A 25,851-nucleotide genomic window follows, 5' to 3' on the forward strand; every position below is an offset into this window, starting at 1 on the left:
TAAAGTTCCCTAATCATTCTTTTCCCCCCTGGTTCTCTCTCTCTTCTCTCTCTCACACACATTCTAATTCTGTCTCTGCCTATATTGCTCATCCTATTTCTCTCTCTAATTTTGTAATGGGAAGGATTTAGTTGTCTGATGAATAGCACTGCGCTGGCTAACTGATCCCATAGCGTCTGAAGGGATGCTGATTCTGGCCAAGAGAAAAGGCCACAGCCCTAGAGATAATCTGATGACGGCGGTCACACACTCCTCCAGCTGCACCACTTAAAGTTTCTACCGCCTATCGCAGACCAGTTTTGCCCAAGAGAGGGATTGTCTTTGTCTATTACAGGTCCTCTGTCCTGCCTGTTAATGCGCCAGTCAACCGCCCATAAATCGGAGCCTAGCGTTTTTTGCTTCAAACGCACAACCGGCAACCAGATTTATTTTATTTTATTCCTCTATTCCGGACTTGCACACAAACTGCATTGCAATCATTTCCCAAAATGTCATTTATGTGGAAATATATGAAGTCTGTAAACAGGACGTTAACACGGGAAGAGATGGGTACACGTTAAAAATAGACGCAAAGGAGAAAACATAGACACACCAGCAGAACAAATACTGTCCCAGGCGCAGCAAGTTCATTGTTAGCGATGCTCGATATATTGGAAGAAAAATGTAAATATTGAATTGGGGGAGGAGGTTTATATTAATGTATTTCTGAAGGGAAGTGACTGTCTTCAGAAAGTTTCCTCTTACCTCCATATAAAATAATGTTTATAAGCGCAGCTGCTTTGTGTACAGCAGTACCGAAAGAAACCGCTGCTGTTCCAGAAGTGCCACCTACTGTCAGAAAGTGAATTTGCATTTTCATTAAGTATCTGCGGTTTTTGTTTTGTGCAGGTGTGTCTTATGTAGCGTCATTTCACAAAATCTAAAGTCAGACAGTTCTGTATTTGCTTTAAATCTTGATATTATACAATCTAGCCTAATCTAGCATATATATATATATATATATATATATATATAGGCTAGATTGTATAATATCAAGATTTAAAGCAAATACAGAACTGTCTGACTTTAGATTTTGTATTATTATTATTTTGTTACAGTAAGAGTGAAAATAAATAATTAAATCTACGTATATTTTGGTGAATAATTTTATATTTTTATTTCAAATTGTTCATGTCTCCTTTCTTGCAACAAATGCATGTTATATGCATGTTTCTTCCTTCTAGGTAGTTTTGCATTCAACGTGATTAAATTTTTCCCACCACTGTTCTGTATTATCATTTCTCTATTAGAAACAACATAATGGTACTGAACAATTACCATATTTATATGCCATCCAAGGTACTTCATTCATACCATGGTATTTCCATGGTACATGTCCACCTTGCTGCTTTTTTTTTTTGTGTGTGTGACAAATCCCTTGTGCCAGGAGAAAAGTGCATTGTGGGATTGCATCTGTAGTCACAGTGTCAAACTCATCCATAAACCTCAGTGTTCTTTTTTATTTTCTCCCACAAGCACAGTGATGTACAATGCAACCACATTCCGTACATAGCCCTGACCACAGCCACATACTGTAAAGGAAATCAATACTTCATAACAGCTCCCAGGCAGGCAGGGAATCCTACAAGTTGTAGGGAGAGACAGAGAACTTCAGGTGTAACAGGATCAATGGTAGGAACCATCACACACAAACACACACACACACACACATAATGAAAACTCTCCTGATATGATGCTGACATGACGCTGGCCTGTGTTAGGATGGAAGTAGACTGGCAGCATGTGGAAGAGCTGTCAAAAGAACTCAGGAAAAGCCAGATTTTTAGGCCAAGGGGTTAGGCTCAGCCCCAATCTGAGAATCCATTTTCTGCTCAAATTCTTCACAGTCATTCGTCACCTCTGCATTCAGATCTCTCTCTCTCTCTCTCACTCACTCACTCACTCTCACTCTCGCTCTCACTCTCACTCACTCACTCTCACTTACTGTGAGAAGTAAATGTGGCTTTCCCCCCTCATAGCCTGGCAGTCCCTCTGACTGTGTCATGTGAAGAGTTGTTCTAATCTCTTCTTCCAATTTTTGTGAGGCCTTTCCCTCCTTTTATTAGATTCTTTTCATGTTTTAATAGGCACATGAGTCTTTGAAGTGGGGTTCTCCACTCCATGTCCCATCATTGTTTCAAATTAAGGGCTTAAAGATAGCGCAGTTCCCTACAGTACATCTCAGCGTTTTTGCACAGCCTCTCCTCTCATTTTACTGCTCAGTCAAATTGAAGAGCTCTGTGTAAACAGTTCTTAAATAAAAGTGTCTGAAGGGACTAGGGATGAACTCATATTAATATTCTGCCGATAATTATTTTCATGTTATGAGTGATAACTGATAAAGGGCGATATTAAGATACTAAAATGAATTAACAAATAAAAAAAAAACATTTTATACTTTTAAAAAGTATAACATACATTGCCCTAAAAATATACTCTGAAAATCACTTAAGTTTTTTTATAAAGTCTTGCTAGTTAAGATGCCAGGTGGGGATACTAGTTTGCAAAACATATGCATATGCATATGCATATAACAGTGCATGGTTAAGCCGGTTATAGGCCGAAGGTGTTGGAGATCAGGGTTAGCTGTACTTGTAGAGTGTTCGAAAGCTGGTTGCGCGTGGGCAGGTTTATATCGGAGCCTGCAGCTACCTTCTACTATTATACATCTCTGACTGGGCAAAACAGATTGGCCTATGTAAAGAGTAGTGAAGTTAGAACGAACAAAACTTGGGTACCAGGTTGGGCCATGTTTTTGAAACAGTGCATAAATTACAGGTTATACATTGGTACTGTTCAATTAGATCACTTTTTGTTTGTATAAGTTGTTGTATCCACTTCAAATGAATGACACCCATTCGCAAAGAATGCACACTTGAGTGGACAATAATGCAATCATTTGAAAGAAATTAATACTTAGTTCTTTTCAGCAAGGATGCATTCAAAATTGACAGTAACAATGGTACAAAAGATTTATATAAACAATGCTGTTCTTTTAAACTTTCTATTCCTTACAATCATGAAAAAAATGTGATCACGGTTTCCACAAAAATATTGAGCAGCACAACTGTTTTCAACATTGATAATAATAAAAAATGTTTTCTGAGCATCAAATCAGCATATTAGAAAGATTTCTGAAGGATCATGTGACATTGCTGAAAATTCAGCTTTACCATCACAGAAATAGTTAAATATATTAAAATAGAAAACCGTTATTATAAACTGTAATAATATTGCACAATGTCAATTTTGTTGTTTGTATTTTTGATCAAACAAAAATAGCCTAAATGAGCATAAGAGACTTCTTTAAAAAAAAAATGAAATCAGGTAGGGGTCACAAGAACATATTCTTACTTACAATGACAGAATGCCAAGAGGTAGTTGGCTTCATGAGGGAATACTGAGAATTAAACTGCTGAGACCTGAAAGAGATAAATTAAGCAAATGCCAGGCTGAGCTTGGATTAAATGCAGATCTGGGATGTCAGATGTGGATAATATTGTTATTTGGTTTCCAATCTGAGGGGCACATTAATGCATGGACAACAGACATGGGTTATTATCAGAATTGGATATGAGATGTTGGAATTGCGCCGTGATGGATGGATGTAAATGAGATCTCTTAATGGAGATGGAGAGGAGAGGTGATCAGTACAGGGCCTTTTTTTCTTTTCTTTTTTTTAAGATTTATTGTGCTCTGTAACCAAAAAAGAAAAATGTCTTTGTTTCAGACAAACAACAGACCTCAGAACTCTCAATCGGATTGAAAGGTGTGTGGAGAAATGATGTGTGAATATTCAAACAGCATGTTTTGTTTTGCAGTAGCAGCAGAGCGGAGAGAGCAGCAAAAGTACTGAGTCATGAACAGAAGGAAAGCGTTTTTCGAGCGTCTGCTGGCATTGAATGCAGTTGCGGTGTTCTGCTGTCCGTGAAAGGGCACCCCGATTCTGAACAGGACTGTTGCATCACTGTTCTTGCTATTGATTTTCTCGTACTGGCATCCGCCCTGCATTACACTCAGATAAATGATGAATCGCGTGTTCTGCCAATGTTGTTCTAAATTGGTTTCCTCCTCACATCTAGCCTATAATTGTCATTAAATATTTTTAGATATAGGCCTACAGTGACTTGTAGCAGAGAAATTTGGATGTACCTTCTGTTCCCTTTTGCATCACTGCAAAAGATTGTAATTATAATATGGCTTTCAGTTTGGTTATTTTTTACTGTTTGTTTTGTATCAATGCACGGTTTTATAAAGTAACTCTTAATGGGGGATAATTAGGAAATGGTTTGTTTGAATGATTTGTATAGAAACATACTTTTTATGTAATCAACACAATGACTGCAATTGTTGTGTAATTAGATTTTACAAGGTACTGTAGTTTCCCACATGCTGGCTTTCTACAGATTAGTAACTATTAAAGAAAATAACTGGATTGCTGTTACCAACTAATATATATATTTTATTCATTTGCCAACTATGTAAATTAATGAAGTTTGATTGTTGTTTTCAGACAAAAGTGCCCTTTCATTGTGGATCCGGGTGCTAATGCATTACCAAAAAGTCAAATTGAGACCTGCTGAGTTGTGCCGTTGGCCAGAGCCTTTGAAATCGGGATGGCAAGGATGGAATGGTATGCCAATTAACGGTCCAATGCTTCTCGGGTTTTCTATTACAGATGGTGTATTGATACTCTGTATGCTTGTGCACGACTGGACCGTACAGGCAGAGAAGCCATCCGTCAAGTCCCATGTGTGTATAACCTAATCGAGCCAAACTCTACATCTGCAGAGTTTAGGGGTGTTAGCATGGCACCGGCATTTGCTGTAAAAGCAAAGCAGGGGTAGACTGACTCAAAACGAGTTCTGCCGGTCCACTTTTGTGAGTCTGTTTGATGTTCTTATTCCTTCACATGGACCACAGATAGCAGCCTAGATGTTTTAGTTCTCTGTTGGTTGATGCCTCCCAAATAACAGGTCTGTGAAACCGCCTTTTGCACTGACCTTGCTGCTGTCATTATGTCCAAATCTGGGTTGTTCCATTCATCTAACTTACTATTAGCAATCAGAGAAGAGATTAGCCCAAAATACACCTCGTTTCAGTGTGCTGTTGGTGGTGCGTGTGGCTGAGAGAACCGGAGGAACCGAGCCAGGGTGGGGCTGTTCTCGGTCCTGGTTCGTGGAAAGGTATTTCTGAGCACGGTGGGTTTTAGCCTGTTTACACAAGCGGAATGAACGAGCAGTGGGTCTTCCTACACAGACCTGCTTTTTACAAGTACGCCCCGCGGTCCTGTCACCCACACAAAGCTGTAGTTCTCCCACGCTTCTTGGCTGAAAGGGGTGGTTATGTAAAGGCATTGGGGCCCAAGTCCCAGACCACTTCTTATGCGAGGAGGCCACATGTCGAGCAATCTGTCTCACAAGCAGCACCTTGAGCATTCATTAAGAAATCCTTAACCGAGAGTGGCCGCATCCATTGTGGATTCTGTCTAATTGCTACGCTGCCTCATTTGTATGCCTCTTTAAACACTCTGCCTATAAGGCTTTACCCCCCTCATTAATGAAGGCTTCCTGTTGACGGAAAGGTGGTAGTTTGTTTGTTTTGACGCAACGGGTTTAATTAAAGAACATGCATGTAATGTGATGTTCTTTGAAACGGATCAGGAGAAAGAAAATATTTGTAAACTTCTTAAAGGGATAGTTCACCCAAAAATGAAAATTAGCCCATGATTTAATCACCCTGAAGTCATCCTAAGTGTATATGACATTCTTCTTTCAGACGAATACAATCTGAATTATATAAAAAAAAATGTCCTGGCTCTTCCAAGCTTTATAATGGCAGTGAAATGGCCGTTTCTGTTTTGAAGTCCATAAAAGTGCATCTATCCATCATAAAAGAGCTCCAAACGGCTCTGAGGGGTTAATAAAGGCCGATGAGAAGCGATGTGTTTGTTTAAGAAAAATATCCATATTTAAAACTTTATAAAGTAAAATAACTAATTTCTGGCATAACGAACATACAGATTCCACTTAAGTCTAAACTTAAGTCGCAACTTATGCAAATATTGCGACGTACTGCTGATATTTACGCTACGCCATGACCAGTGGCGGCTGCTGGTCTTTCAAAGAGGGGAAGCTCATTTTCGGCCTACATCATAAAAAATATCCATTTATTTATTATAAGTAAATTCTGCCCTACGTTCATTTTGAAGAAAATGCTCTGTGACCCTGTCGTACCAACTAGGCTTTTTTTCCAGTGACTTGACCAGTGTCCTCTCAATGGCCAGCAGAGCTGCTGCTTAAACGGCCTTGGCCCATTGTGTTACGGTCTAGGACTTGAGCCGCTTTAAACAGGAGAAGCTCCTTTCATTAGCTGAGTCATTAATGAATGAATGAACAAACGACCTAATAAAAAGATATTAAACTCGACGGAGGAAATGTGGGAATTAGGTTAAACTGAAACAAGGAATGTAGTGTGAAATGTATGATGAAAATTGGCTAGCAATTTCGCCAAGCAAATACCAAGAAATGGGTTGCAGCAGTTTGTCTTTTGACTACACTTGCAAAATCCACGATGGGATTGAGCTTGAATAGCTTCAGCGTCAAGCTGAACTTTTTATAGTACAAAATCGCTGTCAATCAAAATGAGATGCAGTCTTTCGACAGACCCTCCAGTCATCACGCAGAAGCCCAGAGTCCAGGCCAGCCCACTCCTCCATACGGGGCGTATGAGATGCTGCTCATCAGCACAGAGATGCTGTGCGTCCGTGGGCGGGACATAATCGCAGCATTTATCCCATGACTGTCTAGTTTCGAAGCACTGAAAAAAAACTGTTCATAAAGCAGCCCCATTGAAGTCAATGGACGCTAACTCATTGCTTCGCTTCTGAAGGCCTTTATTAACCCCCCGGAGCCGTGTGTGTGGAGCTCTTTTATGATGGATAGATGCACTTTTATGGACTTCAAAACAGAAATGGCCATTCACTGCCATTATAAAGCTTGGAAGAGCCAGGACATTTTTTTATATAACTCCGATTGTATTCGTCTGAAAGAAGAATGTCATATACACTTAGGATGACTTGAAGGTGAGTAAATCATGGGCTAATTTTCATTTTTGGGATAACTATCCCTTTAAGAAGTTTACAAATATTATCTTTCTTTTTTCCTTTTTTAAAGATGAAAATAACAGTTTTTGGAAATATAAAATATTGTGAACTTTATTCTTAGGTTAGAAAATAAGAAGAGAAAAGCAGTTGAATATCATTCTTAAAGGGGTCATATAATGGTACATGCACTTTTACAAGTTGATTGCACTGAAATGTCTGTTGGCAGTGCCTGTACACAACCATCCTATCATGATAAAAATCCATCCAGTGGTTTTGTTTTAATCTCCTTATATGTTTGACCATCTCTGAAATCAAGCCGTTCGATATTGTGACGTCATAAGATCGTACGCCCCTCCCGCTATTGTGATTGACAGCCGTGTTTCAACACAAGACCCGCCCTGAGCAAGCTGTGACAGCCGTTGTCATAGTAGTCCGCCATTGTTGATATGCTGGAGTAGAATGGCGTCTAAGCGATTGTGGTGTTCTGTTCTTAGATGTAATAAGGAACACAGCAGTCATTTGGATGTTCCTAAATCCGAGCCGTTGAAGAAGCAGTGGCTGAGTTTTGTTTTTGAAGCGATATGCCCAAAGGATTGACGCGGGGATTCCCTCACGGGGATTCCCCACGATCTCTGTGCTTTCATGTTTGCGCGAATCATTTCACACCAGACAGCTTTACAAACGAGAAAAAACGGATCGGTACCAACGTGTTCCTGCTGAACCTCCAGAAGATGTGAGTGTAATGTTTTATTAACCTTTATATTAGTATTTATATTAATCTTTGCGAAATTTGCAAACCTTGCTGCAGGCTTCACGATGAATGCGTCTAAGGTTTACACTCAGGGTACATTACGACATGTTTTCTATGTACGACGTTCTCAATATAATTCATAATCCCACGTTTATAACGAATAACACCTGGTTATTGTGTTAGATACGGTCAGAGAATGTCTAATACGGTGTACCCACAGAACAGAGGGGCGGGGTGAGCAAAGCTCATTATCATTTAAAGACACATGCACTGAAACGGCGTGCTGAAAACAGAGCTGTTTTTGACCAGGTAAAATTAGTGTTTTCTTACAATACTAATGAGAATTTTTAATTAAAGTATATTACAAACTTTTAATTTAGACCCTAAAGAATCATATTAGCTTGTACAAAAATGGCATTATATGACCCCTTTAAAGGAACACTCCACCGTTTTTTGAAATAGGGCTTATTCACCTTATTTCCTACATTTAGATAGGTGGGCAAATGCATTTTTGTCTCAGTGCATGCATTGTTTTAGTTTGACAGGGTCGGCGCTAGCTTAGCTTAGCTTAATGAATGGAATCCTTTGTTGCCAGCTAGCATGTCCTGAGTAAAAGTGAAAAAAAAATGAAAAAAACACCTAATTACTTCTTGTATCCTGCATATTCACGAGTACAAATAGCGATGCAGATTTACACTAGGCGATTTCCTAGGCAGATATTGACTTGGGACTATATTAGGGGGAAGCACAGGCGAAGCACTGCTACTTGGGCGCAGAGATATCACGCAACACATGAAATGTGAATATGTGGTATAATATGTGAATGTGAATACAGGTATAATATGGGTCAATCTATACATGCGTCATGTTTAAAATAATCACTTACTCTGTGGACAGCTGTCCATTTGGTCCATTCGGCGTGGGGCGTTTTTTCCAGTTCACTTTATCACACCGGGAAAAAAAATCGAGTACTGCATGATGGAACGCCGTGAAATCCTCGGTAGCTGTGACACAACTGCGGGCACACTCATCTTGATCTGATGCGTTGAGCCTGGTCATCGATGGCAGTAACTTGTCCCACTCGCCACAGCACAGACACTCTATTTCAGTCGGGATAGATTGGCATATTCCCCCACATTCACACCACCAGTTCGTGTTGGCTCTCATCCTCTCGTCCTCAGGCTGTTGAGCGATCGCAACCTCCTCCTCCTGTCGTTCTATTTCCAAAGCATGCAGCTCATCTTCTGAAAACTGTATGGTTCTGGCCCTTGACTGTCTGAGAAGTCACCCTCTTCGTCTCTCACAAAATTAGCCATGTTTATTGCCATTCATGTACTGTAGGAAAAATAGGCGCTACTATTCACGCCGGTATGTTGACGGAAGTCGTGGGATTTCATGTGTTGCGTGATATCTCTGTGCCCAGCAGTGCTTCACCTGTGCTTCCCCCTAATATAGTCCCAAGTCAATATCTGCCTAGGAAATCGCCTAGTGTTAATCTGCATCGCTATTTGTACTCGTTGTGAATACGCAGGCCACAAGAAGTAATTAGGTGTTACTCAGGACATGCTAGCTGGCAACAAAGGATTCCATTCATTAAGCTAAGCTAAGCTAGCGCCGACCCTGTCAAACTCAAACAATGCATGCACTGAGACAAAAATGCATTTGCCCACCTATCTAAATGTAGGAAATAATGAGCCCTATTTCAAAAAACGGTGGAGTGTTCCTTTAAGAATGTTGCATGTAACTGGCCCTAGGGTTGTGCGCCATTCAGAACTGAGTTGAGAACGACTTAAATTCGAATTCAATTCCTAAATGTGAACTAAATTTTAGTTATGTCACCTGTATAACTTTCTTTCTTTCAAAAGATATTTTGAAATATGTCTTATTGTTTTTTTGTCCATACGTTGTCATCAGTGCGCTTCTTCAGAACATGTTCTTCTGTGTTACGCAAAAGAAAGAAAGAAAAGCATTCAGGTTTGCAATGACACGAGGGTGAGTAACTTATTTTTGAGTGAACCATCCCAACTTCCTGTGAGATGTGCCAGTTCTATTCAGTTCAAATGGAGCCATTTCTTTACTTTTGAATTTTGCCCAACCCTGATACAGAAAAACTGAATGTGCAAGACTGATGAGATGTGGTGCTGGCAACTGGAAACCTTCTTAAAATGGCCAGCTTTCACTAGTTGAGCTGCATGACTCTGTATCCCTCAGACTTAGGAAAGCATTTTCTGAGACAGTGCCAGAAATCCCTACCATAATGGATTACTGTTGACCACTTGATACAAAAGCCTCGGCCTTAAACCTTAAAGCAGCAGGCTAAGCCTGGCTTAATGTTTGCTCATTTGCACTGGTGAGAGCTGTGGGCCCTGCACTTCAGCGGGAAGAGGATGATGCCAATCAGGCCTCATGCCAACAGGTGCTCAGCAAGCTTGGGGCTGTGTTCAATAGGAAAAACACCACAAAGCGCCTCAAGCAGAGGCTTTAGGATGAATCTCAGCACTTTTCACAGAGAATCCAAAACTGATGATTCTGAGCTTAGTCCAGCACAGCTTACCAGCTTAGTGCACAAATCACAGACCAGATAGAGGTTCAAATGAAATCTTCATGCTTGAGGCAGTGTCATTAATGCTTGAACAATTAGAGCTTGTGCCCTTGTATTAGTTCTGCTAAGTCTGTTAGTATGTATCAAAGCTGAAAGCAGATGCAATGCTTTTGAATAAAGTTATTATGGTTTTATTCATAAACTAAACATATTAGGCTAATGTCTGTAATAAAGCACCAAACATAATTTCTCTATCTCAAAATGAGCCATTTCTAGCGCTTTATCATAATAAACCATCAAATAAGGTTAATTAGTGGAGTAAATACAGCATGCGTAGTAAGAAGTAGGTCAGGGTGCTTTTCTGTGATTTTTCGGTTTAGTTAGGTAGATTTGTGTTATGTCTGTGTACAAACGATCAGTCATGTTGTGGCAGGCCGTGATCAAGGACTGATGATGGCCTCTATCCTTACGTGCTGGAAAAGAAAGCTGTGTGCTTTCAAGTTCAGAAGCTTCATAAACATTGAAGTTGCCATGCAGAGGAATCATCTTTTGAAGTCCCCGTGATCATGTTGCGTAGTGAGTTATCAAAGACCGCTTGAGCCGGTTACATTTCCCATCCATCATGAATGTTTGTCAGGATTCTAAATGGGTTTATCTCAGTTTTTTGGGTCTGCATAGTGGAAAGTAACTAAGTGATTCTAAATTACAGACTTTAATTTGTGGAAATGCGATGGAAACTGTCATAGAGTGTTCCTGGTCATATTGTGATCGTTTGATCGTGCACATTTTTCCAAATAGCGATGTTTTGTCCTTTAATTCAACTGTAATAACTTGCTCTTCCTTTGAAATATGGGTAATTGAATAATGTTAACAAATAGAGAAAAATATAGATGGGGCACTATTTTAACAAACTCACGTTTGATGTGGCCTTATTCTAGTATGTAACGGCCTCTGTTCATGATGAATTGTAGTTCTTGAAACTTTTTCCCGCACTGGATATCACAGCGCTGTTTAGACCGATCAGTGAGTAAAGATAGCCGAGCAGATAAATGGTCTGCTTGGTCTCACTGTTGTGGAAGTTAAACATTTTGCAAACATATTTTTTATTTATTTTATTTATTTATTTTGCCTGCACGTGTTTCTTAAGTCTTAATTAACCATGAACCACAGATGAAGTTCTCTTCCTCTTATGGCCATTTCCCACCTTCGCTATCTTTTTTTTTTCTCCTATTGCCTTTACTCCATCTTTTTCCTCTTCTTCTAAACATTTTCTTTCTGTCTTGTCTGCTTGGTCTCCGAGATAAACAGTCTTCTCTAATGTAATATCCTTGTTCTGGTTTTGCGGCATCTCTTTGACTCATGTTGGCCTTGTAGAAGAAGGTGTTGTAGCACTGACAGTCCGCTGAGTGTCTCATGCAGACCTGCTCTTCTCCGCCTGGGGGGCTGAGCTGGGCTTATTTGTCATCTCTAGTGGAAGCGCTTTTCACTATTTTTCCCAGTAGCCCACTCAGAGCTGTGAGCAAGAATGGCTACGGGACCAGCCCCTTCATTAGACTGAATCACACAGGACAGGAACACTGCTCAGAGCAAAACAGTGTGTGAGAGAAAGAAGGCAGAGCGATGTCTCTCGGTATTAGAATACTGTACTGGTTATGTTTTCGTATGTGTGGGTGCATGCATGTGCGTTAGACTGCATGCATGTTTGGCTTGACAAACAATGAAAGACTTCCTCTGTGGTTTTTGCTGTTTGAAAGAAAGACCAGGTTATGCATCAAGTTGTTTCTATCTGCCTGTCCTCTGTGTCTCTGCCTCACTGTTAGGAACAACTGTTCTGTTTGCAGAGGTGATGAAAGCCCACAGGCAATTCTCAGTCAATCTGCCTAATATTCGAAATCAATTTTAATTCAGTTCGGTTTAGCTCGGCCTCCATCTCCAGGATGAAAGCACAAGGTGATGGCAGCAAGATATAAACACCCTGAGAGTATGGCAGATATTTTGGATGATGCCATTGACCAACATCTTGTGCTTAGCTTTGTTTGGAAATAGCATTATAGATTCTGTGGTAAATAGCTTGAATACTGTGCACAATATGCAGATTTGGGCAAAAAATTAGCTCCTTGAATTGGAATCTGAATATGAAGTGGAATTTAAGGAAGCTACATTTATTGAATTACATTTTTTTTAAATCATGAATTATATTTAAAATTCAACAAGTAATGGCATTCTGGGAATAGAAGTGTTCTTCCAACCTGTTCTACTTTTTATTAAATATAAAGTATATATAAAATGAGTAAACATCAAGGCCTAAACAACTTTTGGGGAAAAAAAATGTTAGATAATTGTTTGTCAAGATATCATGCAAAGTTTTTCTTGACAAACCTTTCTTATCTTTCAAATGCATGAATTGTAGTTATATGAATTTTTCTTGATTTTTTTTATTATTATTATTTTTATTTATGAATTTTATCCTCCTTAAATTCAAATTGTAATTCTGCATCCTATTTGCTACCTTAAATCAAATTAATTTAAAATTTTGGAAGTTAAATGGTTTCCAAATCAGTTCTGAATGGCTCACTACCCTCATAATGACCTTCTGTATTTCGTGTGCCCGATTTGAACCTCCATTTCCGTGTGACTAATTTCAGCCCTGATTATTTTTTCTTTTTTTTCTTTCTTGACTCATTATTTGATAATGCTGCCAACAACAGCTAACTCCTACTAGTCTTAAGTATATAATGTGCAGTATGCAGTACGCCAAACATAGCCCTAGTGTTCTCTTGTACTTGTCCACAGTTTGACCTTTACGAGCAGGTCGACTGTGGCTGTTTTTATTAAGATTCAGACACACACTCTGTGAATGAGGATTCGATGTGGATCGCTGCCATCGGTTCAGTTTGATTGAGTAGCTTGTAGACAGTCACGGTGATTGATGGAGCTGCTCACTGTGGTGTAGGAAAGGTCAGAGTTGGGTTTCAGCGCCCGTCCCGCGTGCTATAACTGGCTCGCAAGCTCACCTTCTGTGTCTAGTCTGCACATGTGACTGTATCCCCCACCCCACCCCACCCCACTCCCCCCTATCCTGCTGGAGCTTTCTGTGACTCATCCTGCACTGACCCTGCGCAGCCACCCAGGAAGGGAGGTCAGGGAGAGGGCAGCCTCTAGGAAGGTGACCCCTGCAGCCCTGGGGCACAGGGTGAGGCAAACTTTGCTGACCTTCTGCTGGGAGAAGCAAACTGTAAGGTGTTAGATATGGTCAGAAATTACGTGAGTAGTGATTGGAAGTGACTTTCGGATTTGCGGCCTGCGTTTCCCTGTACAAAAGCCTTATCATCTAAGCAAGTTTACTGCATTAGCAAATTAGCAAATATAGGTGAGATGTTATGTAAGGTCAGAGGCTATGAGATTATTCATGAAAAGTGATGCTTTAGTTCCTGGCCCATTGTCTTGAGTCATAGTCGCATAGTTTCATTGCATTTCATGTCTACATCCACACATCCGTTCCCCTTGCATTTTTTCCTCTTCTGTAAGCCTTAAGCTGAGTCATGTAATGTTTCCTGATGTCCTTTTGCTTCAGCTTCACAGAGGACTGAAGTATTTATGACTCTCCTAATAGTTGACTAACAGTCTTTCCATTCAGTCCCATTGCTGTTAGTCCAACAAGCTCCTGCTGAGATGCGATTCACCCGTATGTATCCAGGCGACTCATCTCCTGCACTTGGGTGCTAGTGCTACTACCACATGGCTTGTGGGAGTTATGGACGACCATTATCTGCATCTTTTTTATAATTGAATTTGAGTACATCTTTGATTATTAGTCAGGCCATACAGATTTGTTCAAAGCAGCTTTACAGTGATAACAGGAAAATGATGCATTTCGGCTGTTGTTCAGTTCAGTGTTGAGTGGTGGTGCATGCTAAAGGAAGAGCATCAATATTATTGGTCATACTTGAGGTTAGAGCTGTGGTTCTCAATCTTTTTGACTCCAGGATGCCTCATTGTCCACAACAATATTCAGAGGCCATATGGCTTTTCCAATTTATTGTTAAAAAATGAATGCGTTTATTGCTTAAATTCTACTGTACCTTAAATAAAAAGTGACAGGTTTAATGACCCTTGAAGTCATATTATTTTTTTCTGTTTATTAGTGTGAAGCTGCTTTGAAACCATCTGTATTGTATAAAGCACTATGTAAATAAAGGTGACTTGAGATGTATCTCTCACAAACATGTCCAGGTCAAATATCTAGCCAGCAATTATATAAATGTCATTGAAATTGTCATGATTGTCATGAAAATATTGTAAAGAGGTTACTTTTTCCTATTATTTTTTCTTTATATCAATAATTTGTTTTTTAATATTCTTTAAGAAATTAAGTTCCTGACAGGATTCATGTGATTCACCCCATAGGACTCAAGAGATGGAGTCCGCCTGGATCAGAGCGTTTTTCATAAATAATATTTTATTATTCCCACCATATCCACGTATTAGCTGCTGGCCTGTGAAGTCAGAAGACAATCAGGACAGATTAAGGGAGTGTTGTTTGGTTTAAAGTTTCATGTGTGCACTCTCCCTCAAACCTTATTCATTCATTTAAACCATTAAGGTGTACAGTTACATTATAACTATAGTTGTCAAACAGTCTCTGATGTGAGGCATTGAGAGAACAGGCAAAGCAGCATTCCATTCTTGCAGCGTTCCTCACTGCTATGCCAACGACTGCAGGGATGTCTTCTCTCTTATATTTTATGTCATTTATATCAGCAATCAGGGGCGGTTCTAAAGTCAGTGGATATTCGGGGCTTTAGCCCAAACTAAAATCGGGTATTTTTATTTCAAGGAATTAATTAATTATAAAAGTGATTTAAGGGAATAAAGAAAAAGAAAGGCTTATTGTATTAGTGAAATAATTTAAAGTATTTGCAAATAATATTTTATTTTTAAGTATGCATACATTCTCTCTACATGAATCAAGGAAATTATAGCATATTTTCAATTCAAAAAGGCAAAATATAATTAATAAATAAAAAGTTGAGTAATTTGCGTCATCGGATACTGTCGGTAGTTGAACATTTCTATTGTAAAACATTTGTCAAATATTAAATGTTTATCACTGTTAACATCCTTCTGTGAACGGTAAGCCCCGCCTTCTTTAATCATTTTGACATTGATGAGCTAGACCACTGAACTTTTAGTCATCCTAACAACAAACAGAGCGGTGCGTAGTGGAGTGCATCAGAGCAGCATCAATAATATCAAATACATTGCAGTGAATCTCTTATTTGCATCTTAAGTTTATTGCCAATAACAATGACAGGTTTGCGAAAAGTGTAGAACTCGATGAGCTCGCGCAAAACACATCCTCAACACAGCGACTCGTTTAAAACGCCTCTGATTGGCCAATGCGTTCAACAGACATGTCTGTGATTGGCTACAATGCTCAACGCTGAAAAAGCATGTGGAACTGGAAAAATATAAATAAAACTGTAATATGCACTTTTCATGATTAGGTAATCGCGGCTGCTGTAATCTTATTCACATTTGTTTTTCTGATTAATTGTTTTGCTCTATGAGAAAGACAAGGTAACAAAATATTCGGGGCCTTACTAAAAACATTCGGGGCTTAAGCCCCCTTAGCCCAGCCCTAGCGCCACCCCTGTCAGCAATCATACATATCCACGGTTACACCGAAATTGCTCTTATTGTCATCAATCCAGCTGTGTACACAAGAAGTGCTCATCTGTGGCACAGTTACAGTAGACTGTTTTCTTCTTAGATTTTTTTAATCGTGCGTCAGTTTTGACGATATAGCAGAATCTCTGCCGGTTGACACATATCTACGGTATACACCGCCGTACCGCCCAGTTCTAGTGTTTGTGTGTGTGTGGCCCGTGATGTTCTTCGCCATCAGAGAGGCAGAAAAAGAGCCAGATAAAAGTGTGCTTGATAAACGAGTGTGAGACTCCCTCCCTTCCTCTGATGGATGATGCAAGAGAGAGGGGAGCCTCCTCCCCTTGAGAGAGAATACAGAAGGTCTGCGACTGCCAAGGTGCTCAGCGGTGCAGAGCAGGGCTCCCAGAGCACCTTGGGAAATGACAGATTTTTGCAAGCGATCGATAGTCTTCTCTCCAGCAGCCTAACTTACCTCCTGTGGTTGCTCAGGCTATTAATCCGGGGCACTGTAATTTCCTCCTGAAAGCTCCTGAAAGAGGAGGAGGAGTAGCAGACAGGAGTGGAGTCGGCTCTAAACGGCTGCCTTTAGAGGGCCAAAGTGTGGGTGACGCGACAGGGATTTGTCTTCGAAAGTTTTCCCTCGCAAATAATACACTCTCAGAGTTCACCAACAAGCATTAATAAATGTTCTGTAGACAAATTGCACCACAACAGTAAGGAAATGAGAGTTGCAGCAGTGCCTAGTCTTACTTCCTGTCCACATCTCCTTCTCTTTGATTTTCTCTGATTGTTTGTCACCATTTCCTCCTATTAATGTTTTTTGCTGTCTACTGTTCCTGTATTATTTAAGACCGGCGCTGTAATCGCTGAACAAAATGAGTCGAGGAGGAAAAGTAAGAGCAGTTGACAGGGACATAGGAACGGTTTGAGAAGTCGGGAGACGCGATGCGTGGGGAAGTTAGTGAGAATGTTACAAGTGGTTGTAATGTCGAAATGGTTGTTGTCACAAATTATATAAGGCTGAGATATCCAAACACTCAATATGATGTATTGACCATTATGTAGTTCCACCTTGGAGTTAAAAGAACTAATCACATGTTTGATCAGTTTAATGCATGCATAATTCTGACCAGAAACTTTTCAATGGTAGTGTGTTGTGTTTTTGTATAGCCGTTGTTGTGTGAACTTTACTATGAATTAATAATCAACATCTTTATTTTCAGTATAAGACTGAGTTGGTTAACTTGTATGTTCGAGCTGAAATGGACAAATGGATTGCTAATATGATCACCAAAATATATAAAGAGATAAAGTGAGCATTTATTTGCAAAACACCATGTAGATAGATAGTCATCCTGTCATGTCAGAGATCATATCCTCTCCTAAAGCTTTCACAGCTACTGAGACGTCTCCTGCAATCAGATCAGCACTCAGGGCATGGCTGTAACCTCCTTCCTGTTGCACACACCGTTGCCTGTGAAATATTTCATCAACAGTGACATTTGCAGGAAACTGCAAAATATCAAATATTACCCATTCGAAGTCATGCTCCCTGTGATTTACTGTGTGGTTAAAGGCAGATAAGGTTACATGCTCTTCTGAATATTTTTACTGTTGCCACATAACTGCTCATATACCCTTACACATGTAAATACACAGGCTTTTACAGCACACAAGGAAGTAAATGCTTTCTGAAATGTAAAACTGAGTAGTGCTGTGGGCGGTTGCCAGGTCATTGGTATGCTGTTGCTAAGGTGTTCGAGAGGCTGTTAGCATGTTGATAAGGAGTTGCTAAGGTGTACTATGTAGTTGATATGTGGTAGTGATCCCGTCTCTAGGTCTCCATGATATTTTGTGTGCCTGTTTTAATGTAACAATTGTATTTTTATTTGCCAAAAAAGCAAATCGTATACCTGATGACTTATGAAAGTAAATAAAGTATAAAACCTGTTGAAATCTGGCATGACAATGATGTTCTGTTGGTAGCAGTAACTGATTTCAACTGTTTTGTCTTCATTTTTCAGGAAGGCTACTACTCGCACCGGCCCAAGGAGAAAGTCCGCGTGGACAGCAACAACGAGAACTCCGTTCCCAAAGACTTTGAGAACATAGACAACAGTAATTTCGGGGCACGTTCGCAGACACAGAGACATGCGCCCGGCAAGCACAAACAAGGCCTTCTGGAGAAGGCGCATGCGCAGCAAAGCCTGAGCAAGAACTCTAATGAGGTCATTCAGTATGCACGGAACAAAGGGGGCTACAATCAGACGCGCACCGAGCTTCACCGGAGGGCCAATCCCACCCTTCGTCCTCAGCAAACCCAGCAGCACCGGCACCACCTCCAGCAGGCCAAGCGATCGGCCACACCCACTGCAGACCTCAAATACGACCAGCCGCCCAAATGCGAGATCAGCGGCAAAGAGGCAATCTCCGCCCTTTCTCGCGCCAAGACCAAGGAGTGCCGGCAGCAGATAGTGGAGGTTTACTGCCGCCACAAAGAACGCCAGCTCATGCCCGAGAAGGTCACCCGTTATTGCCCCTTAGAGGGTGAGTTGGCTCTTAACACTTCATACTCTTTTAGTCCATGTTTATTAGTTTTTTGTTTTTTGACCTTGTAACGTTTAATCAAAATGTCATAACTCTTACGATCAAAATAACAGACTTCTCTCTGGTGACGAATGCCGGACTTTTCCAGTCCTTTAGTCCTTTCCGCCCACATCTCAAAATCCAATCACCAACAGATAGATGCAAGCTCCCGCCCTACTTTTTAAAATCCGTTACACTCTGTAGGTCTGTCGCTACTTCCATTTCATCGCGACTTTCAGATATGTGCATTTAAAAGTCTTTCTTTTCCAGGAAAATGGACCAAAATATTGATTACTCATTCTACACAACATCCTACACTACATACTGTAGTTTCAGATGCTCTCTAGAAAAAGAATGTCCCACCCCTCTGCAACTGACCAGCAATAGCAAATGGGTCATTGCTGTGATGTTACTAAAGCCTTTTTTTAAGGGGATGAGCCATTTGATATTTACTGTCCAAACTTCCTGTTTAAAAAGGAAGTACATCACCACAGGACAGAAAACTGTGCGTATATACTCTTTAACTCAATGTCATGACGTTTTCTTTTGGGATGAGGACTAATTAAAATCATCAACCTGCACTCGCATGAAGTGAAACATTAGCTGGAGTTTATGGGAATTTAAGATAAATAATGCTCAAAATAATGATGGGTTTCCTGAATGAATTGCCATCCTGTCTTTGGAGGTTTATGGAAGTAGTGTATTAAGAGTCACAGGGCTGGTAACAGACATTCACGGCACTTGTAATTACAATCAGAGACAGGCTGGAAATGAGATTCTGGATTTCCGCACGAGGTTAGACGGATGTAATTGCTGCACGGTGTCTTTTTTCCCTCTCTATCTCCCATAGCTGACTACAGAAAACATATTCATGCAATTATGCAGTGCTCAGTCTTCTGCACACAAATCAAGGCTGTGGATGCGTTCAAATAGAACAGTGACAGATCTTCTCAGGGCTCAGAGCCTCTGCCTAAAGAAACTTCCGGAAACCAGAATGGGTTTTGACAGATATGACAGGGACATCACCACAGAGACATGAGAGTCTGGGACATGCGGAGGTTTTTAGGGGGTGGGGCAGGGCAGGAGCGCTTCTATTTCCAGCAAGTACAGTAGACCGACCAAGCCACACGGATGGTGTTTTAATGTATTTATAAACAGTAATTGCATTATGCGGTAACAGACGAATGAGTGAGCGAACAAGTGAGTGGTTTGCCTCAGTTTTGGCAATTAGCAGTTTTTAATAGATATCGTCAGATGAATGAGTTTCAAATGTGGTCCAGGCTGTCGGTCACGAGGGCCCACAAGGAATCTGGGCATTTTTAACATTTTCTCTTGTTAACTGTTGAGAGAAATCTGAAGAATAGATTTACTGAACTGAGAATACTAGCAAAGTTTCTAAACTCAGTGGCCCTTTTTGGCTGCTTTTTACTTGAATGGAGAAAAGCTCTTTGTGAAGTGAAAATTTCCAAAGCTCTTTGTGAAGATTACTTATCTAAAATCTGACAGTGGTATTATGAAATTAGTCTCTGTAGAAAACTATATGATTGTACAAAACCGAAGTAGCACATCCATTCTATTCTTTTTTTTTTTAGGGTCCCATCTACTCTTTATACTCTTTGTACTGTATATTTGTTCTGCTCCATTGTACTCTGAGATTTATATCCTTAGCTTATGTAAAAAAAAAAAAAAAAAAAAAAAATTCCTCTAAAAAAAAGCACTACTGTTCAAAAGTTTAGGGTCAGTAAAACATTTTTTTATTTAAATGAATACATTTATTCAGCAAGGATGCATTGGACTGATCAAATTACATTAAAGACATTTATAACATTACAAAAGATTTCTATTTCAAATAAATGCTGTTCTTTTAAAAAATTATATTAATCAAAGAATTCTGTAGGTTCACTGTTTCCACAAATACATTAGGCAGCACTGTTTTTAACATTGATAATAATAAGAAATGTTTCTTGAGCAGCAAATCAGCATATTATAATTATTTATGAAGGATCATGTGACACTGAAGACAAATAAAATTACATTTTTCAGTATAGTAAATTAGAAAACATTTCTTTTAAATTGTAGTAATTTTACAATATTAGCCTACTGTTTTTACTGTATTTTGATCAAATAAATGCAAGCTTGAGAGACTTCTTTCAAAAAAGTAAAAACTCTGACCAAACCCAAGCTTTTGGTATTGGTAAATCTCTGTTAAATCTATTAACACTGTTTAACTTGCAACAAATTCTTGCATTCTGGGCCGTTATTGTGTCATGCTCGTGATGGAGCGGTATCGGAAAGATCTTGGAGCGAGAAGCAACACAGATGCTCCGACTTTTAAAAATGCTCACCGCTTCAGGCGAAATCACACAACTCCACTTCTATTTCTAGACGTTCACATACTCTGATAGAAGGGCCAGTGTTTCACTGAGTACAAGTAGGAAACAAAATGAAGCACAGGGACAGATGATGAACAGGCCAGTCCACACCCCATAAAGACAGAGGACACTGAGGAGTTAAGATGGTGTAATTGCCTTTAATAAAGGACATTCATGCCTGTCCCAGCCTCCACCCATCCAAGGTCAGCCAGGTCCTCCCTGAAGGCCAGGAGCGGTGCCTTCTCCTGCTCCCTCACAGGGTCTGGGAGGCCGGTGCCGTTTGGGACAGTAACGACAGGCTCAGATCTCAGATTATAGTCATTACCCCCTCATGGCCGATGTCTTCTGTCAGCATGGCCTTATGCCAAAACATAGTGCCTTCAGTGTAATTTCATATGAGCTTTTAAAATTAACCTCGTGGCCTGTAATGAGTAATTCAGCTTGCCCTTCTTTAGAAGTGGCAGGCTATACCATGACATGGAGAGAGAAGTCCGCCATGTATTTATTCTGTGTGCATTTTTAGAAAGCCACAAATGACCGAGGCTCAGCCCTTGTGGTCTGTGCCAAGCTATTTGTGAGCACTGAATATATGTCTGAAGGAAGGCGGGGATGGTGTCTTATATCTGCTATTGTGGAGATTGTATCAGTGAAACACTTATAGGCCGATAGGTGATCATGTGGTGGATTGCTGCGGTTCTGGATTCCGGCGCTATAGCAGTGTTCTCGGATGGATTGAGGTGCCCTCAATTCGGTTTAAGTGTTACAGAGGCTCATCTGTTTCATCTGGGACCATTGAGGTGAAACTCTCATTGACTGCATCACACAGTCAGTTTTTGAGAGTGACATCTGTATACTAACAGGATTGTCTCCTGAATTGTCCTGTTCTTATATTAAACAAAGCCCCTTTTCTATTCCCACAATATTCATGAATAATAACTGTAACCATATTGGTGAAAGTGAATATCAAAGATGGTGACTTCCAGAATGAGTTGTCAGCTAAAATGTTTTTTTAGCTTTATTTTTGCTCCCTTTAAACTCTACAATTTGTGATCACATTGAAATCAAGTGACAATATTGACAAAAACCAGTGAAAACTACTTTTTATGACAGCCATAATTATTCAAATGAAAAATGTACACTAGGCTACCATCCAAACATTTGGGTCGGTAAGATTTTTTTTAACGGTTCACTATGTAACACTTTGGCACTCTTGCAGTTAAAAAACAAAACTGCATGCGTTCTGCAGAAGAACATTGTTTTGGTTGTGCTTTGGCTCTGCGTGGATGAATATGGTTATCCTACTGCTCATAAAACATTCACTACTAGGCTTAAGAGAAATAACCAGTTTAGATGGAAAGGATCTTAAGCTGCAGACATTACTGTAGCTATAAACATTAATAGACACTGTATTTCATTGAAAATAAATTCCAGCAAAGCGCTACGACAACCATAGTGAAATGACCCTTCACTGTAGATAATGTTTTACAACAAACTCTGTTAGAGGGCTATATATGGCAATTAATAGTTAACTCACCTGTTGAGTAATAAAAATGCCGTCTGCACATCGCTTTTACAACATTTCCAATCCCTCAGTTCTCGTCATCTCTGAAAAGCCAAGCCAATGTTGATTCTTGTTTTATTACGAGCTCTGTTGCGTTCTCTTTTTGCCAGCAGACTCTCCTCTCCTCTGTTAATTTTTTTTTTTTTTTTTTTACGAGTGATTCCCCGGAGGTTCGAGTTTTAGCTGCTCCATGTCAACCTTTATTGCTCATTGTGACAACTAACCTATGCCACTCACACATGCGTCAAAGTAGAAAGAGCAACTTTTCTCTATTTACGGATATGACACGACACGCACGGGCAAGTGACGTATGTACAGTATGAACATTTAAAAGAAAAGCAATTATTTGAAAGATAAGTCTTTTGTAACATTATGAATATCTTTACTGTCACTTTTGATGAATTTAATGTATCCTTGCAGTGTTTCCCCTATACATTTTTCCAGCAGCGGTGCTGTTACGTGCCGGAGGTTACCAAGCCGCTCGCGGGGGGTCCGGGGGCTTGCACCCCCGGAAGATTTATTTTTATATATAACCCCTTAAAACATGACTTCTGGCAAGTTTTGTGGATAGAAATTGACATTTTGAGACATACAAATTTGACATACCATCAACAGAAGGCATGATTATTGCAGCACGTACCTTGAACTGGTCACAAACAGGATTAGGACAGGATTATTCATGTTTTTCATTATTGTTAATTTTTAGCTGTAAGGTAGAAACTGATAGTGGAAAAATGAAACTCTTTCCTCCCTCAACTGCACTACTGATCTTTTTTCCTGTAACACACTTTAGCACTTAGATACATCATCATGTAACCAGTACTTTCATATATTTTATCCTGAAGACATTTTGAACATTAAAATCCAAATGAAACTTTTCATTAGTTTAAAAGGTGACTAGCTTGCATAGCCTATTTTACTTCACTTTAATATTACGGCTGGGAATCGATTAAAAACATTAACTAATTAATCGCACAATTTGCTGTGATTAATCGCAATTAATCGCATTTCCCCCAAACTTGTAATAATCAATATTTAAAAGTAGAATCACTAATTTAATTAAACGCGCAAAAAAGGGGAAAAAAGAAAAATGTCCACACAAATTGGACAGAAAATAGCCCTATATTAAAATATAAAACATCAATATATTATTCTTCATTCAGTTCTATGCAACATACTCAGATTTAACAGATTTATTTTTTGACTAATTATCAAAATAAAATATAGTCATACAAAGGTATTATTACCAGAGCATGTGATCAGAGCAGGTCACCATTGTTGGCTACCAGCTCAGCAAACAGAAGTCTACTACTGAGAAATTTCACGTTATTTGAGCGGACTTTGCTTTTCCAGTGCGTGATCGGTAGCCTACATGATTGGAGCGTTTTGGCCGTTAACCACAGAGCAGAACGCGCAGCGCAAACAAAGAGCGTGGTGCGCCGACACACACACACGGAACGGGGAGCGCGGCGCAAACACGGAGCGGAAAAGACCCGCACGTGAAGTTACTATACAAGCTGCGCGAGAATAAAACCTGATCGCCGAACACGGAGGGGCAGGACGGCGCTTGCTTGCTCTCCCGTGGCATCTGTCGTTACTATGCAACCATGACCAGAGGCGCGCCTGAGAAAACGAGCGCGCCGCGTCGCTTCTATTATGAGCGCGCTGGCCGCGCGCCCACATTTGAAATATTTGCATTGATATTACTGATCATGTGAAGATTTTGCAGCGGCGCTGAAAATCCAGCGGCGGCGCTGCGCCGCTGCTTAATACATTGTAGGGGAAACACTGCCTTGACAAACAAAAGTATTAATTTCTATAAAGAACATTAGTGTACATCAATAAAATTAATAAATTACAGTTTTTGCCAAACTAATCAGATTTTTATTTGTATTTGTGAATAGTTAGAAAACATCATGCCCTCATAAAAGTGAAAACGCCACTGAAAATCAAATACCGGGTGCAATTATTGCCCTTAAATTAATTTCTGACAACTGACAGCCTAAATATGCGTTATGTCTAGACACAGCTAATTTTGTCTAGAGTCCATTTTGGCTAATGTGTGTGTGTGTGCTTGCGCAGGCAAAGTGAATGTGAATGTGCAATGGGAGGAGGACTCGATGGAGACTGTGCCTGTGGTACCGGTGCGGATAGCCTTCATGTTGGTGGTCCATGGACGTGCCTCTCGCCAGGTGCAGCGTCTCTTCAAGGCCATATACCACACATCTCATTTCTACTACATTCATGTGGACCAGGTATGTCTTCAACACGCATCCAATTTTTATATTTGTATAATGGTGAGAATATTCTAAAAAGAGGAGTTGTAAAGGTGTTAACAAATATATATATATATATAATGTATATATAATATATAAATAAACTATTTAAACTCCCTAATTAACTAGTTGGTTGTTGGGTGAATTGTTGATCGTCTCTGAGAGCAATAGTGGGGGATAAGAAGAGAGGAGGATGCTGGGTAAACAGTGGGCTCCAAACCACTCCATTCATTCAGTACGCTGTTTAAAAAGTGTGATGGAGGATTATTAAAGAGCCATACTTCAGTGTCTTTCACACCATTTACTCTTTCAGCTTGGCAAGTGATAGAGTGTGAACATGAAAGGCTGTTTGTTCACATTCACACATAATGCTGCAACTCCCTCCCTTAATTACACATACAAAAATACACTTAATAAGCTACTTGAATTTATGGCAGGAATGCGTAGGGTGAGTACGCTGTCTTGTAATTTCGAAAGAGCAGGATAAAGAGCTGCTTTTCAATCAGTCCATCATCGTGGAGACAAGCTTTATGGCTCCATAAAACGAGCAGAGGAAAAGAGGAGTTAAAGGTGGAGTGATGTAACACGGAAAACACAGGGAATCAAAGACTGTGATGTGTATATGTCAAGACCAACGTAGTGCTTCACACTCACAAGTTTGCCACAAGAACTATACTACAAAAAAATCACTTGTTTAGGATTTTTGTCTTGTTTTCTAGTTAAATATCTAAACATCCTTAAAACACGATATGTGTACTTGAGAAGTAAAATTGTGTTAGATTAGATAAATATTTATTTTCAGCATAATCTTCACTAAAAGTTTAGGGATACACAATATTGGGTATATATTAGAGAATCTTTAAAAATGTATTATTCAATATTGGATGCATATCGGTCGATATTTAATTGTACATTAATTGTTTAGGTTTCCTTTGCTGTCATCTAACTC

At 39.8% G+C, this 25,851-nt stretch overlaps 1 protein-coding gene across 1 annotated transcript in view; it reads left to right on the forward strand.

The window, feature by feature from the left end:
- xylt1 (xylosyltransferase I) overlaps positions 1 to 25,851 on the forward strand; it is a 66,503-nt gene that overhangs the window by 15,993 nt on the left and 24,659 nt on the right. The window contains exons 2-3 of the mRNA XM_084420704.1: positions 18,132 to 18,654; positions 24,709 to 24,881. Coding sequence (XP_084276830.1) covers positions 18,132 to 18,654; positions 24,709 to 24,881 — 696 coding nt within the window. The remainder of the gene's footprint in view (positions 1 to 18,131; positions 18,655 to 24,708; positions 24,882 to 25,851) is intronic.

This window comes from Rutilus rutilus (genome assembly GCF_951802725.1).
Source record: "Rutilus rutilus genome assembly, chromosome: 1".
NCBI lineage: Eukaryota > Metazoa > Chordata > Actinopteri > Cypriniformes > Leuciscidae > Rutilus > Rutilus rutilus.